Source organism: Hemicordylus capensis, chromosome 3 (genome assembly GCF_027244095.1).
Source record: "Hemicordylus capensis ecotype Gifberg chromosome 3, rHemCap1.1.pri, whole genome shotgun sequence".
Classification (NCBI taxonomy): Eukaryota; Metazoa; Chordata; class Lepidosauria; order Squamata; family Cordylidae; genus Hemicordylus; species Hemicordylus capensis.
Window position 1 is genome coordinate 247,747,892 of NC_069659.1, and position 14,609 is coordinate 247,762,500.

The following is a 14,609-nucleotide window of genomic DNA, read 5'->3' on the forward strand; positions in this document are numbered from 1 at the left end:
TTAGCATTTGGACCTTGGTCTGCCACGTGTTGTAGCCTTGCCTCATAAGGAAAGTGCCCTAGGCCCCTGATCATCTTGGTTGTACTCTTCTGCACCTTTCCCAGTTCTGCAATGTCCTCCTTAAAATATGGTGGCCATAACTGCACGCAGTACTCCAAATGTGGGTGCACTGTAGTTTTGTATAAGGGCATTATAATATTAGCAGTTTTATTTTCAACCCCTTCTTAATGATTCCAAGCATGGAAGTAATGGGCTGGATGAGGGACAATAAATTGAAGCTGAATCCAAGCAAAACAGAGGTGCTCATTGTGGGGGGATCAGAATTTGAGCTATGAGTTAGATCTTCCTGTGCTGGATGGCGTTACACTCCCCCAGAAGGAACAGGTATGTGGCCTTAGAGTGCTCTTGAATCCAGCCCTCTCCCTGGTATCCCAGGTGGAGGCTATGGCCAGGAGCGCTTTCCATCAACTTGGGTTGATTCAACAGCTGCGTCCATTCCTTGACTAAAACGATCTCAAAACAGTGGTGCATCAGCTGGTAATCTTCAGGTTGGACTATTGCAATGCGCTCTACATGGGGCTGCTTTTGTACATCATTCAGAAACTTCAATTAGTCCAAAATGCAGCAGCCAGTCTGGTCTCTGGGGTAATTCAGAGAGACTATATTATGGCTGTTCTCATTCAGTTGCATTGGCTACCAATATGTTTCTGGGCAAAATACAAAGTGCTAGTTATTACCTTTAAAGCCCTGAATGGCTTAGGTCCAGGTTGCCTTAGAGAGTGCCGTCTTTTGAATGATCCCCATCGCACGCTGAGGTCTTCTGGAGAGGTCCATCTCTAGTTACTACCAGCATGTCTTGTGGGGCCTTGGAACCGGACCTTCCCTGTAGCTGATCCTGGTCTGTGGAATGTACTCCCGGCAGATATCCATAGTTTGTACTCTTTGTTGGCCTTCATGAGAGCGTTAAAGACTTACTTGTTTGGCCTGGCCTTCCAAGGTTTTTAAATTCTTTTAAAGTATTTTTAATTGGTTTTAAATTATTGTGAATTGTGTTAACCCATTCCTTGATTGAGGCCAGCTTTTGAATGGGGCTTTAATTACTTGTATTCCTGTCCTGGAGTAGAAGCAGGTGAACAAACAGGCAGCAGCAAGAGCGCTGAAAAGCATTCTGTACTTGCCTCTCTGTAAATAATACATATTTCATTTAAAACATTGATATTTCTGATTCCACTCTACTGCCTTGTCCTTGCATACTACAGCTCTTTCCCTTGGATTCTACAGCATGCATGTTGGGGAGAAGGTTCCCCCTCTGCGCACGCGCGCGCGCACACACACACACACACACACAGAGCCCTGATTCTGGGTTCAGTCTGGAGAATGGAAAAAACTGATCCTTGTCATACACAGTCAAATGTTGCAAGGCAGAATATTATCTCTTTTTGTTCCCAGAAGAATTATGCTTGCTATACATTATTTCTCCTTTTATAGCTTAATTTTTATTCTTCATTGAGCCAGGTGCACTTCTGTATTTGTGCTGTGATGATAAAGATGCTGTATGTATCAATTTAAAGCTTAAATACAAGAAGTCTGACAGCAATCTAGAGAAAATGTCTTTTCTATGAACACTTTCCTGTGGGATTGTGACAGGAGGGTACTACATCGGAATCAAGCTGTAAAATGACTTATTTGTGTTTTTCCTTCATCTAAAATGGTTTATGCAGAGTTTTTTCTTGGTTAAGTGAATCAGCTAGCACTGCAGTAAATTACCATTCTTTCTCTAAAGACATTGAGCTGCACAGCCTAATACATAATATCTTTCTTCTGCAGTAGCTAAAGTAAGATTAGTCTTTTCTGTTTTGCAGTTTCTTTAGCACTAAAGCCTTTGATTTTTTATTTTATTTGGAGAGCCAATCACAGCACAGCAATATTTTAAATTGAAGTCTGCAGATTTTTAAGCACCTCTGGGTTCTTATTTTAAAAATCCGCTTTTTCAAACACTAATGAAATTGCACTGCTGAATCCAAAGATGAAATGAAGTCAAAGCAATGAATTATAAGGTTATAAAATATGCCTGAACTCCTGAGCATTGACAGTTTTTTGGTAGTTGTCTAAACTGATTAAATTTTCCCCCTTAATATTTTTTAAAAAGAGAGAAAACGTATATGCCAGTTTAAGAAGTACAAGCTTAGAGCAGTAAAATTGGGAGCACCTTCCCAAATGACATTCTAAACTGGGAACAGCTTTGGCACCCCTCTCAAACAGTCACTGTCTATAAAGTTGATCTCTTTAGCCCTGATATCTTGCAGATGCCTACCCCTTTTTGTTCTCTGAGCTTGCAACACGTGGAGAATTGAGGTTTCTATTATTTGTGTCTGTTATCTAGACTTGCACCTGCTGGATTTTTGTTATTTTTTTTTTTGCTTTGGGATGCTGTACTCTTTGCGTGACTAGAAAGGGCCATTGAATTTGAAGAAGTTACTGATCTTTCTCCATCCTGTCAAATACAGCACCTACCTCGAGGCAAGAAATCCTGTGTCTAAAAGATTTCTCAACTGTACCTGTGCAAGAAACAAATTTTATACTTCTAAGCAACTTGTCAACCCTTTCTGTATTCACCCACCACCACCTTCATTTTGCATACATGATTTTTAGATGTATGCCTGAGAGATTATCCTAGATATTCTGGAGTAGAATTAACATGCAGTGGGGGTGGAGGGGTAGGAATCAGGGTGACAGACTTTGCCAATCTATGTACATCCATTTAAGATCTGAAAAGAACCTACACAACTCTCTCCATGCAACTAGAAACCCTGCAGAGAAATTACATGGGTTCTCTTTCAGATCTTCAAATATGCATTGGGTGGGGTGGAGCCTGCTATTGTGGCTCCATCCTGCTCACGTTCACCCTACCCTAATTGAACATCTGAAAACCACTAAAGTGTAAATCTGACAAACACATAGTTGCAAAAAGATATATTATGCAGGTGCACTTGCCAGGGAGCCAGTATTGTTTGTGACTTCTGGCGCGTGTACACTTGATGTACCTGAGTCTCCGGCCGTACAAACTGCCACACCATTTTTCTGGATAAAACTTATTATCTTAAGCCATTTAAATCCAGCTTCTAGCCTTGTTTTGGATCACCTTGGTAGACTATCCGTGCGAAGAGCTAGATGGGGAATCAAGCCCAAGTATTTGAGAAAGATAATCAAAAATTGATGTATTACCTATTCTTGCAATTTAAAATAAATTTAGCAATTTCAAGTTTTGTGCTTTTCATTTTTTCTACAAAACATCTGTTTTTTGAAAATCAAAGTTGAGATTTTTTGGTGGGGGTGGGGTGGGGGGTGCAATTACTTAGCCTTGCCTAGGGCGCGCCAAATATTCTGGCCCTGGCTGGGAGTTGTAGTGAACAACATCTGGGAATCCCTGTTAGAGGGAACACTGGTCAGTAAGGCAGCTGATCTAGTGATAGATGTTCAGCCTGCTCTGGCTTGATAGGCTAGGTCTGCAGTTTGGAACTGCTCATGGATCTGGTGCTACTACTAGATTCTCAGGTGGGAGCAGTAGCCTGGAGTGCTTCATTCCTGGAGAATACAGATTTGTCTGCATTGACATATGGCTTTATTACTTCAACTGGATTATTGTAATGTGCTTCAGGGTGCAGAATGTTTACTGGCAGCAGTTTTGTGTAGCATACAGTGCTACTATTATATCAAGTTAACTGGCTGCCAGTTCAACTTAAGATGCTGGTCATTCCCTTGGAAGCAGGTTATCTGAAGGACCATCTTTATACAATTCTTCCTGTCCCCCATGATCAGTTGAGAAGGTTCTTTAGAAGATTCAGTTGCCAGCTGAAGTAAGGATGACAGAGATAAAGGATAGGGCCGCCTTGGCAGCTGCTCCTAGACTGTGGAATTCTCTGCCTAAAGAGGTGCATCTTGTTTCTCTTTATTGGATTTTCATCAACTGTAGAAATCCTTTTCTGTTTGAGCAGGCATTTAGCTGCTCTGTCGCTTAGTTTTTAGCGGTATATTTGGTTTTGTAAGTGATGGTTCTGTTTTTGTGTCATAATGTGGATAGTGGCAATATTTTAATGATATAATAAATTCATTCTTCTGACTGTTTGGATTGCATATTATTGCTCTGGGTTGTTTTATTAGCTTGTTTGACTTTGGTAAGCTAATGGGCTTTTTGAAGAATCGGAAAGCTGAGATAAAAATGTGTGAAATCTGTGAAGTGCTCCTTTAAGTACTGGAAAGCTGTTACATATGTCTGATTTTACATATTACTACTGAGCCCTGCCTTTTGTTATGGCTGTTAGAGAACACAAATCTTGAAAAGCGTCCTATTGAAAAATACAGGAGGACCCTTAGAAGTGCACAGAATCAGGGACATCATACAATCAGAGAATGTGGGTGGGGGGCGGGAGAGGAGATGAAGATTGAATCAGGTTTATGGGGGGGGGGTGTAGAGAGAGAGAAAGGGAGAGTGTGTGTGTTTAAGCCTGATCCTATACGAATGAAATGGATAGAAGTAGGCTGTATCAGTGCTGTCTAGTGGTGAGAGATGAATGTTGTGAAATGGACAAAGATTGGTCTCATTCATCACTATTAGGATGCTGGTGGTAGGGGCTGCATTGCTGACATAAGACTGTGTTCTGTAACTTATAAATGCATAGAATGTCTGTTGGGTGCTCCCAGCACCATTCCAGGCCACCCTCTTTCCACTGTTCTTTTGTGACGGTCAGTACGTTGTGAGGCATAACAGATTGCATCCCTCAGTTTTTTGATGCACATGAAATCTACACAATTCCTCATGCTTTTGATTCATGCTTTGAATCAACTGACAAATGTTTTTAAGACTCTGTGTGTGAGTGAGAGAGAAAGATGTATCGTGCGTGTTTCAAGAATTCATATTTACTGACTTTATTCCTGTTTGTAATTTTGTTCTTTCCCAAGGTTATGCCTTTCTGCTATTCCAGGAAGAAAGCTCTGTGCAAGCTCTGATAGATGCCTGTCTGGAAGAAGATGGAAAACTTTACTTATGTGTATCAAGTCCCACTATCAAGGACAAACCAGTAAGTATACCAACATATTGTCATTTAATAAATGGAACCCAAATACTTTTGTAAGCAGTGCCCTATTACTTGGACTGTTACCCTGACATACTGTACTGCTTTAGCTTATAGTGATAGTAAGAGCCCAGCAAGACATAAATAAATGTCAAAATAATTTAATATTCAAGCTGGCATTTCCTTTGCCATTATGTAATGGATTAGTGCTCTGATCCAGATGCCTGAGCTCTGATGCATGCACATTCCTGTTTGAAAAAGCTTTCCCATGTGTTTCAGTGCAGTCTTTATATGCATTCCTTTGCATGTATAGATCAGTTTCCTTCACTGAAATAAGTGGATATTTCTATGCCCACATATAGGTGCACATATATCTCTGGATTAGGATGCACACCAGTTAGAGACAGCTTATAAACAGGGACAGCCTGTCGTTTGTTTGTTTTTAAATTGTCCTTCAGCTTTTCTGCAGCATTTGGTTCTCAGCTGCCGGTCAGGCTGGCCCTGGCCGAGAATGAAGGGCCAGTTATTATTTCGACTTGGAGACCGCCAAGCCAATTGGGGCAAGATGAGAGAGTTGCCTCAGGTGGCAGATTGAGGAACTAGCAAGGCATCAGGATGCCCCCCAAACATTACCACCAGAGCAGCTCATTAGGATAAATCCAGTCTTCCCAGAACTTACAGGGTGCCTCTCTTCTCGCACTCATGCAAAGCTTGCTAAAAGCCCCCAAAGAGAAGAGGAGGCTACTAGCAACCTTCTCTGTTCCCCAGGCACTTTCAAAGCTTAGAAAGGGGGCTGGTCCCCACCCATTTTTCACTTTGCCTCACGGCCATTTTGCCTTGGCCTATTTATTTATTACTTATTATTTATTTAACACATTTCTAAACCACTCCAAACTCACGGCTCATTTTGCACCTTGCCTCAGGCACTGCAATACTTTAAGATGCCCCTGCATAAAACTAATACTATTTCAGCTTTTCTGCTTAATAATTCCTGTGGTGCTCCAGACATGAGTGGTGAATTCTCTAAATGGTTAAGCAAACTAGCCATGTCACATAAGAAGCAGGATAAAAACAACAAGTCAACAACATCTTAAGTGTACCTGTATAGAGTAAGCTGGATTTCTTGGTGTAGGATTATGTGAATTTTAGAAGACCTGTGTCTTAGTTACAACTTCAAACTGTTATGCATATTAAGAATTGTTCCAAAATACTCTTTGCCCCAGTTCATGTATTTAAAAATCTCCCATGTGGGATGGCTGCAGCTGAGTGGGAGAAATAAAATATGGGCCAAGGCTTAATGCCCAGTTCCCAGTAGACTCTGCTCACATATGTACAGAGGGAGAGAGAAACTGTAGGAACAGAGTCTTCAGGGGATTAGGCACTGGCATGGATGGTCGAACTCATAGGTTGCTTCCCTTGCAAAGCACTCACAGCAGAGTGCTCTATATGGGGGATGTTAGCACGTATGAACTGGGGCTTAGTCTTTTTCATCTCAAATGCTTAAAGATGGTGAATAAATAAATGAAAACAGAATTGATGTGGCCAATATATTATATCTTTCCCTAATTCACATGCTTTATGGCGTTATTACATAATCCAAAGGCTTTGTCCCAAACATTTAGCCATTTGGCTTTGTAACTGGGCAAAGTCGATACTTTCCACATGGGCAATCCTCTTAGCCTAAGTAAAGAATTAATTGCACCATCTCAAACATTTAAGCAGGAAAACTTGTTAGCAATGCTTCAACAAATTTTTTAAAAGGCATGGTAGGAGGGACAAAAAAGAAATTGGCATTTGATTCAGATGCTATACACACGTCCTTCGAGGAACAGAAAAATCCTCATGCACTTCTATTTGCTCGTATATCTGCTCAGTCTTATTGCCCTCCACATAGCTGACCAGCTTCTAATCTTGGCTCACACGAGGTAAGTCAGCAGCTCTTCTGTCTGACTTAACCTCCCTCAGTTCTGAGGGCCAATGTGCACTGGACTGTAGGTACATTATGCAGATACCTAGAGGCCAGCCCTCAGCCTTTTGGGACACTGTGGAGAAATGCCCAGCCATACACCATTTCTTAGCAGCTTACTCACCTTTGTCACTCTCCCACACGGTGATGAACGTCTTTCCTCAAAATTTAAGCAAGCATTTTTGTTTACAAGACCAGTTTAACAAGTTGTGGTTGGTAGACATGGTCTGGACCCAAGAACGGAATGGATATTATGCTGGCCCATAGATATTTCATTAGTTGTCACTTCATGAACCTGTATGTGTGAGAGAATAAGGGGCCATATTTGAAAGGCTGATAGCATGTTTGGTGGTCCTGGTTTGGGTGTCTCCACTTCACTTCTTCCCTCAAAATGGCCAGGCCAGACTAATAGGGTGTGGTGGTAGTGAGCATCTGGGAGATGCACCAGTCTGTGGGCCGGTTGCCTAGTGCCTTATGCACAGCCGATACGTTTACTGCAGTGCTTCACCAGTGAAACACATCTGTTCTTGCAATCTGAAACACTGAGAATATACTACCTTACTGGTTGATACTGATGCAGAATTAATTTTTGGTTGTATAGTGTGTTAATATGGCTAATTATGTTTTTTAAAACTGTGGGGAGGATTAAATGTGACTCTTTGAATTCTGTTGCCTTTAAAAGGCAGTGTAAAATAAATGTTGCTTTCCCACCCCCAGGTGCAAATTCGACCTTGGAATTTAAGTGACAGTGACTTTGTAATGGATGGTTCTCAACCTTTAGACCCCAGAAAAACTATTTTTGTTGGAGGAGTTCCAAGACCCCTCCGAGCTGGTGAGTGAAGATAGAAAAAGGGAGCATTATGAACAAAGTCTCAAAGGTGTCTCAGAATTTCTTTAATTTTGTGAATTGATTAGGCTTCTTCATCTTATACGCACCCACCCACCATGTTTGTTTGGGTTTGTTAAACTGAAAGTACCCTGGACAGGCTGCATCTGGGCAGTAGGGACAGCTTAATCCTTTCCCTCCTTTTGTTGCTTTTCAGCTCAAAATCTTCCTCTTCAAACTACTTTTTCACCTATGGACAGAAAGTTAAGGGGAACTGAGAGAACCCCATATATTTTACTTTGTGATTCTCTCTCACACACACCCCGCCCCCCACAAAGTAGTTTGTGGAAAGATGACTTTAAGCAGAAAATGGATGTGAAGGGAGGGTGAAGCCGCTTCCCTCTGCATGCCATGCTCTGCAAGTTCAAATTCAAAGCCATGCTGTTTTGAATGTTTTTAAAAAGTAGTGAAATAGTGTTAAGTTTGAGTCTATTACCTTGGAGACTGAAATGCTTTAATAAATGTTACTTATTTAGTACACATTAAGGCTTACATTTTCAAATGGAGAAAATTCATTTTTTAGTTATCTAGTTTTCAGTGAGACACTATTCATTTTTCGACCTGGCTTAGAGCACATATAAAATCATGAATTAGCACAGTGTCTGATAAACATTAAGGATCTAGTGCTCTGAGTGAGATTGTTTTCTGTTCTTCTGAAAATAAACCAAATTATTCAACTAAGGGTTCAGGCTGACACTGCTGGATTACTTCAGTGATATATGTCTTTAAATACTGAATTCAGAACTTCTGTGGAACAAAGGAATTATTTCTTATATGAGTTTTTTATGAATTTTCATTTGATATACTTTAAATTATTTTAACTGTATATCAACTGTGCTTTCGCATTAATAATTAAGTTCCATGGCCAGTTCACGAGCTCACTGCATAAAGACTCCGCAGTTTAATAAAACAAAGGAAGTGTACTAGCTTTTTGTTTATATACTGCTTTACTAACTAATATATAAACTAGTAATATGTTTTTCCTTGTATAGTATATCCTTTTACATTTTGGTTAGGTTCCTTGGGTACTGTAATTCTGTGAAAAATTTTGGTCTTTCTATTCATGCAAACCATGTACCAATTAATATGATTATATGAACATATAGTAATTTTCTCTCACAGTTGAATTAGCAATGATTATGGATCGTTTGTATGGAGGAGTTTGTTATGCTGGCATTGATACAGATCCAGAGCTGAAGTACCCAAAAGGTGCCGGTAGAGTGGCTTTCTCCAATCAGCAGAGCTATATTGCTGCTATTAGTGCACGCTTTGTCCAGCTCCAACACAATGACATTGATAAACGGGTAAGTAAAGTTCACAAGATGGATTAATAGTCCTGACATTGCATTGGTGTGAAGGCATTTGAAGGTGTTGAAGTAGGCTTCCCTGTGCTGAGTCAGACCCTATCCCAACATTGTCTCCTCTGACTGGGAGTGTTTCTCCAGAGTCTCAGGCTATGACTTCCCCAGTCCTACTTTATCTCTTTTGACTAGAGATGCCAGAGATGGAACCTGGAACCATACACATGTGCAACATGTACCCTACAGATGAACAATGGGTATTGGTGTGTCTGCTGATTTTGGAGTCCAATATGTGCTCTAATGCTCAAAATGCAGTGAAGGTTAGAACTTAGCATTTAACTCTAAAAACTTTCTAATTGTAGAAGTCTGCAGAAATAGAAGGAAATGTTCTAAAAGGTGAAGACTTAATGGAATTTCTTTGGCACTTTTCATTTGGAAGTTTTCTTTTTATGGAATACACTTCTGAATATGGGCACTAGCTAAAAGAAACTGCACAGTAGTAGTTGGACAAAGATATTATGGTTAAATAGGGGAAGGGGAAAGAATAGCAAAGCTTCAGATGTTTGTCAGGTCTAAACAATGTTTCCTTTTCCTTTTGAAGCAGATTTCCTTCATAGCTTTAAATTTCCCTACAGCAAAATATTATTGCTGCCTGTGTTCTTCTTAAGCAAATTCCCATGAGAATGGCATATTTATATTTGTATGTACTTGCCTTTATTTATGTGCAGATCTGATCATTTTCCCAAATTGAGAATACAAAACTTGGCAGACACAAAAATGATAGATTTCTTTGCTCTGTAAATTGAATATCTGAGTATTGCTATTTTCCCATAGGAGTGAACAGATCCTCCAGGCTCCTTAAAAATAAAATTTAAAGCAACCATTGCCTGACATTCAGTAACTTGAATGGAAGAATACTTGATGGTTGACATGCCATGTCAAATTACTTAGGATCTTGAGTTTGTACTTAATAATCAAATAACTCTTTTATTCTCAGTAATGGAGGAAGGCATTTCTGTTCTTGATCGAAATAAAATAAACCCATTCCTGATTTCAGCTGTAGTGTAAGATTTTGTTACAATTCAGACGGTTTGCAGGGAAACTTTGTTTTGGGTCTCAGTGACTTAAGCCACTGTGAAACACCACTGTAGAACTGTTTGTCTTGAGTTACTACTTGGCAGTTCTAAGCCAGCCAAATTGACTCTCACTCGACTCCATGTATGGAGCTTCTCATAAGAAGAGGGCATTTGTTTATGAATACTAATATATGTATAAATGAATAAAAGTCGTGATCTGCGTCTTAGATTTATTGCGCCTCTTGTTTTTAGATATCCAAATAATTCTGATGAGTTTTATATAAACTTATTTCTTTCTGAGATGTATACCGATGTCTCTCATCTGGTGGCCAAATTCTGTACAGCTGTGATTAAGACCCTTATTTGGTGTGTTGGAGATGGTTAATAAGGCTCTTAATTCATTTTGTTTTTATTTTATCTTATTCCATTTTACATTTTATGTAATAGTTCTAAATTGTATTGTGTGTGTGTGTGTGCATGCACTGGTATCTATGTTCACTTTGCGGGACTCTTGTATCTGGATTTGATCTGTGTGCTGATCTTTGATTGTAATAAACTGAACTGAATTGAATAAAAGTCGCCATTCTCTCATAGACAGCCTGACACAAAGAATGAATGCATAGAAAGGAGCCGGATTGCACTGGCTAGGCCTGCTCCTGCCATCTGAATACTGAAGATGAGAAAAGAGATTCTACATGCATAGCTCCTTCCAGGCTGTCGGGAGCCCTAGTCATGGGGTACATACATAGTACATGACCATGGTGCATGCGTAGGAACCCCATTCTCACTTTTGGTTCAGTATGGGGTGGAGCCAGCTACCGAGATCCCCCTCTGTAAGGGGAGCACACAGTAGGAAGGAAGTTATAGCTTTTTGTACAATATTGCTCAAGAATGCTTCACAACATATTTTTGGTCCCTTCAGCTATGACATCCAGGGAGAATTCTCAAACCAGTACTAATCTTGGGCTCTCTCCATGGGATGGAAGTAATGAATGAACAGGGCTGATCTGGATCAAGATCCATCTAGATCCATAAGTATGGCCTCTGCGCCTGCGCAGGAACCATGTAGTAGCAATGCTGCAGCTCGTCGGGGCGTCCAAGCCCCTCTCCCACACCTACAGAGTGCTATTTAAAGGCAGGCTGGGTGCCATGTTCCTCAGGTCTTTTCCAGCCACCGTTGCATTTGGACCTCGGTCTGTCACTCCATTGTTGGAATAGTTCTTCAGCCTTATTGTTTCCTTGTGAGTTCATCTAAAAAGAAAAAAACGGACTGTAAACTGGATATTGACCTATTTCTGGCTGACGGACAACGCGTGGCATTTATATTTGACTCAGTTTGGCTGATGGACTACGACTGGCATTTTTGACCTTGAGAACGGACTTGACTAATGTATTTGCTTATTGGAATGGCTGAGGAGAAAAAGAGCTTTAAGAAGTGCAAGGGCTGTAAAGTGAAACTCCCCTCTAAGGATCTCCATGAGTTGTACCTCATTTGTTTGGGAGAGAAACACAATGTGTCCACTTGCAAAATTTGTCTGTCATTCTCTGAGGCCCTGAACCTGTCAACTCTGGGTGAACCCCACCCATCGATCTCTTCTTCAGAAACGCCACCTGCAACACCTTTGACGTTGAGGCCTCGCACGCCATCAACATCGACAGCATTACCTTCGACACTGAAGATCTCTAAGCCTATGTCATCAACTTGAAGCCTGCAGCCATCTTCTAATACTGGATCTGGCTCGACACCTAAACCTTCAAAGCCCCCATCTAAGCGTGCAGCCACTGACGTTTGCCCAGTGGCACTGAAGAAGAAGAAATCTAAAACTATCGACCTGACACAGGATCAAACTCCATCTCCTTCAGTTCTGCAGCATTTACCTTCGAAGTCACAATTGATGTTGAAGACTACTCTTGATGCTGTCCCTTCCAGAAACTTGCCGATACAGACAGAGCCACTCGATGCCGACCACCCATCAAGAGCATGATTATTGTCTCCTGCACAGATTGCCTTTTCAGCACCATCGACACCTAAGGACCGTCAACTCCTTTGACCCCGATGCCGCAATCCTCGCTCTTGACATTGACTTTTATATTCTCCAGTACTGTCGACGTCGAAACAAGTTTCTCCATGTTGCCAACTGCCGATGCTGATGTTCTTCGTCAAAGAGGATGCAAATGGGAATACAAGCTTAGATTCTACTACCGCGCACACGCTACTTTTGATTTTGGACTCTTCTTCAAGTATCCCATCCACATCAAAATTCAAAAAGAAATTCCAGCAAACATTAGAAAAACTAACAGAACTGACCAGGCAGCAGTTGAGCATTGCAAAACACCTTGCAGAATCGGAATCTCTCTCTTTAACTGCAGCTGTCAATCTGCGGAGGCATGCATGGTTACGATCTACCAACCTACAAAGTGATATGAAGGAGAAGATTGAAGGCTTGGCCTTTGATGGAAAAGGCCCTTTCAGTGAAACAACTGACTCCACAATGGAGCAACTTTAAAAAATAAAAATTTACTGCAAAGGCTTTTACCTCCACACCATCAACGTCCACTTATGCTTCAAAGTATCGGCCTTACGCTAACAGACAGAAACCTGCTTATAGGCAACAAGATTGCTGGGACTATAGGAAGCAATTTAATCCTTACCACAAACATTCTTACCAGGGTAAGGGTAAGAACACCCAGTCCCAACATACCAAGCAGACAGAAGTACAGAAGCACTTTTTGAGGTACAGGACCGCCCACCAACCCCATCATCAGCGATGCTGCCATCTTGGCAAGCGAGCACCATCAACAACCTTGCCATTTCACCTCTTCCACCAGCACACAAGTCCATCAAGCTGGCACGCCATGCTCCTGCATGGAACCACATAACTTTGAGTCCTGAAGATCATAGCTTCAGGATACGCCATAGAATTCAAGATGACCCCACACTTTTCAGGAATGAATTTCACTCCACCATCCCTATCATTACAGGAGGAAGTGAAGGAGTTGTTAGAAAAGGGTGCGATCACCCCTGTGCGGTGGGTGCACAGACGGAAGGGTTTTTACTCCTGTTATTTTCAGATGCCAAAGTGGGATGGCAGAATCCGCCCCATCATGGATATATGCCACTTGAACAAATGGGTCCACGTCAGAAAATTTCACATGATAGCGTTACAAGAGATCCTACCACTTCTCTATCAAGAGAATTGGCTTGCAACACTGGATTTGAAAGATGCCTACTTTCATATTGGTATACGGGAGCAACACAGGAAATATCTGTGCTTTACTGTAGGCGAACAAGTATACCAATACAGCGTCTTACCCCTTCGGACTTTCCACCGCCCCAAGGGTGTTTGCCAAGTATATGGCTGTTGTGATCTCCCACCTGAGGACACAGGGTATTGCAATCTACCTATACTTAGATGATCAACTCCTGACTTCCAGCAACCGAAAAGAGTTACTTTCGCAGATACAGTATGTATTGTCTCTCCTCCCAGACTTGGGGATCCAGATCAATTGGGAAAAATCTCTCTTGGATCCAGTATGTGTCCTCAGTTACGTAGGAGCAGTGTTGAACATGGACACTAAGAGAGCTTAATTACCCAGACAGAGATACAAATGCATCAGGGACTTAATTCAGTGGTTCAAATAGCATCCATCACAACTGGTTCAGTTGATCCAGTGACTACTGGGCCTTATGGCCTCCTGCAATACAGTGATACATCATGCACGGCTGAAAATGAGGAAGCTACAGCTGTGGTTTCTATCAATTTTCCATCCAAACCGAGACAGTCAGTGCATGCGTCTGGAAGTATCATCACAAATACTCTGCTCACTGTCATGGTGGTCAACTGACCGAAATCTCCTAGAGGGAGTTCCTTTCAAAACTGCATCACCATTGATCTGGTTGATAACAGATGCGTCTCTGCTAGGTTGGGGTGCCCACTGTGAGAACCATCAGATTCAGGGCAAATGGACCCCACAACAGGCCCAACTACATCTCAACTTCCTGGAGTTGCTGGCCTTCTTCCAAGCAATGAAGGCCTTCCTTCCAATACTACAAGGCAAAGTTGTCCAAGTACAATTAGACAACACCACTGCCCAGGCTTACATCAATCGCCAAGGGGGAACAGTGTCATAGACTCTGTGTGCTCTTGGCGTACAACTCTGCCACTGGTGCATCAGGCACCAAGTGTTTCCAATAGCCATCCACATAGAGGACTTGGACAATGTCCTAGCTGATGATATAAGCTGCATGTTTGCCTAGCAACACGAATGGGAACTTAAGATGGAATATATTGCTCCTCTCTTTGAATT

The 14,609-nt window shown here is 41.5% G+C and overlaps 1 protein-coding gene across 11 annotated transcripts in view; it reads left to right on the forward strand.

Moving 5' to 3' along the window:
- Positions 1-14,609, forward strand: part of CPEB3 (cytoplasmic polyadenylation element binding protein 3) — a 139,988-nt gene that overhangs the window by 116,341 nt on the left and 9,038 nt on the right. For all 11 annotated transcript variants that reach the window (XR_008320020.1, XM_053311560.1, XM_053311558.1 and 8 more), the window contains 3 exons: positions 4,960-5,078; positions 7,756-7,870; positions 9,047-9,228. Coding sequence is in view for 10 of the 11 variants with exons in the window: in XM_053311560.1 (XP_053167535.1) it covers positions 4,960-5,078; positions 7,756-7,870; positions 9,047-9,228 (416 nt within the window). In the remaining variant the exon portion in view is untranslated. The remainder of the gene's footprint in view (positions 1-4,959; positions 5,079-7,755; positions 7,871-9,046; positions 9,229-14,609) is intronic.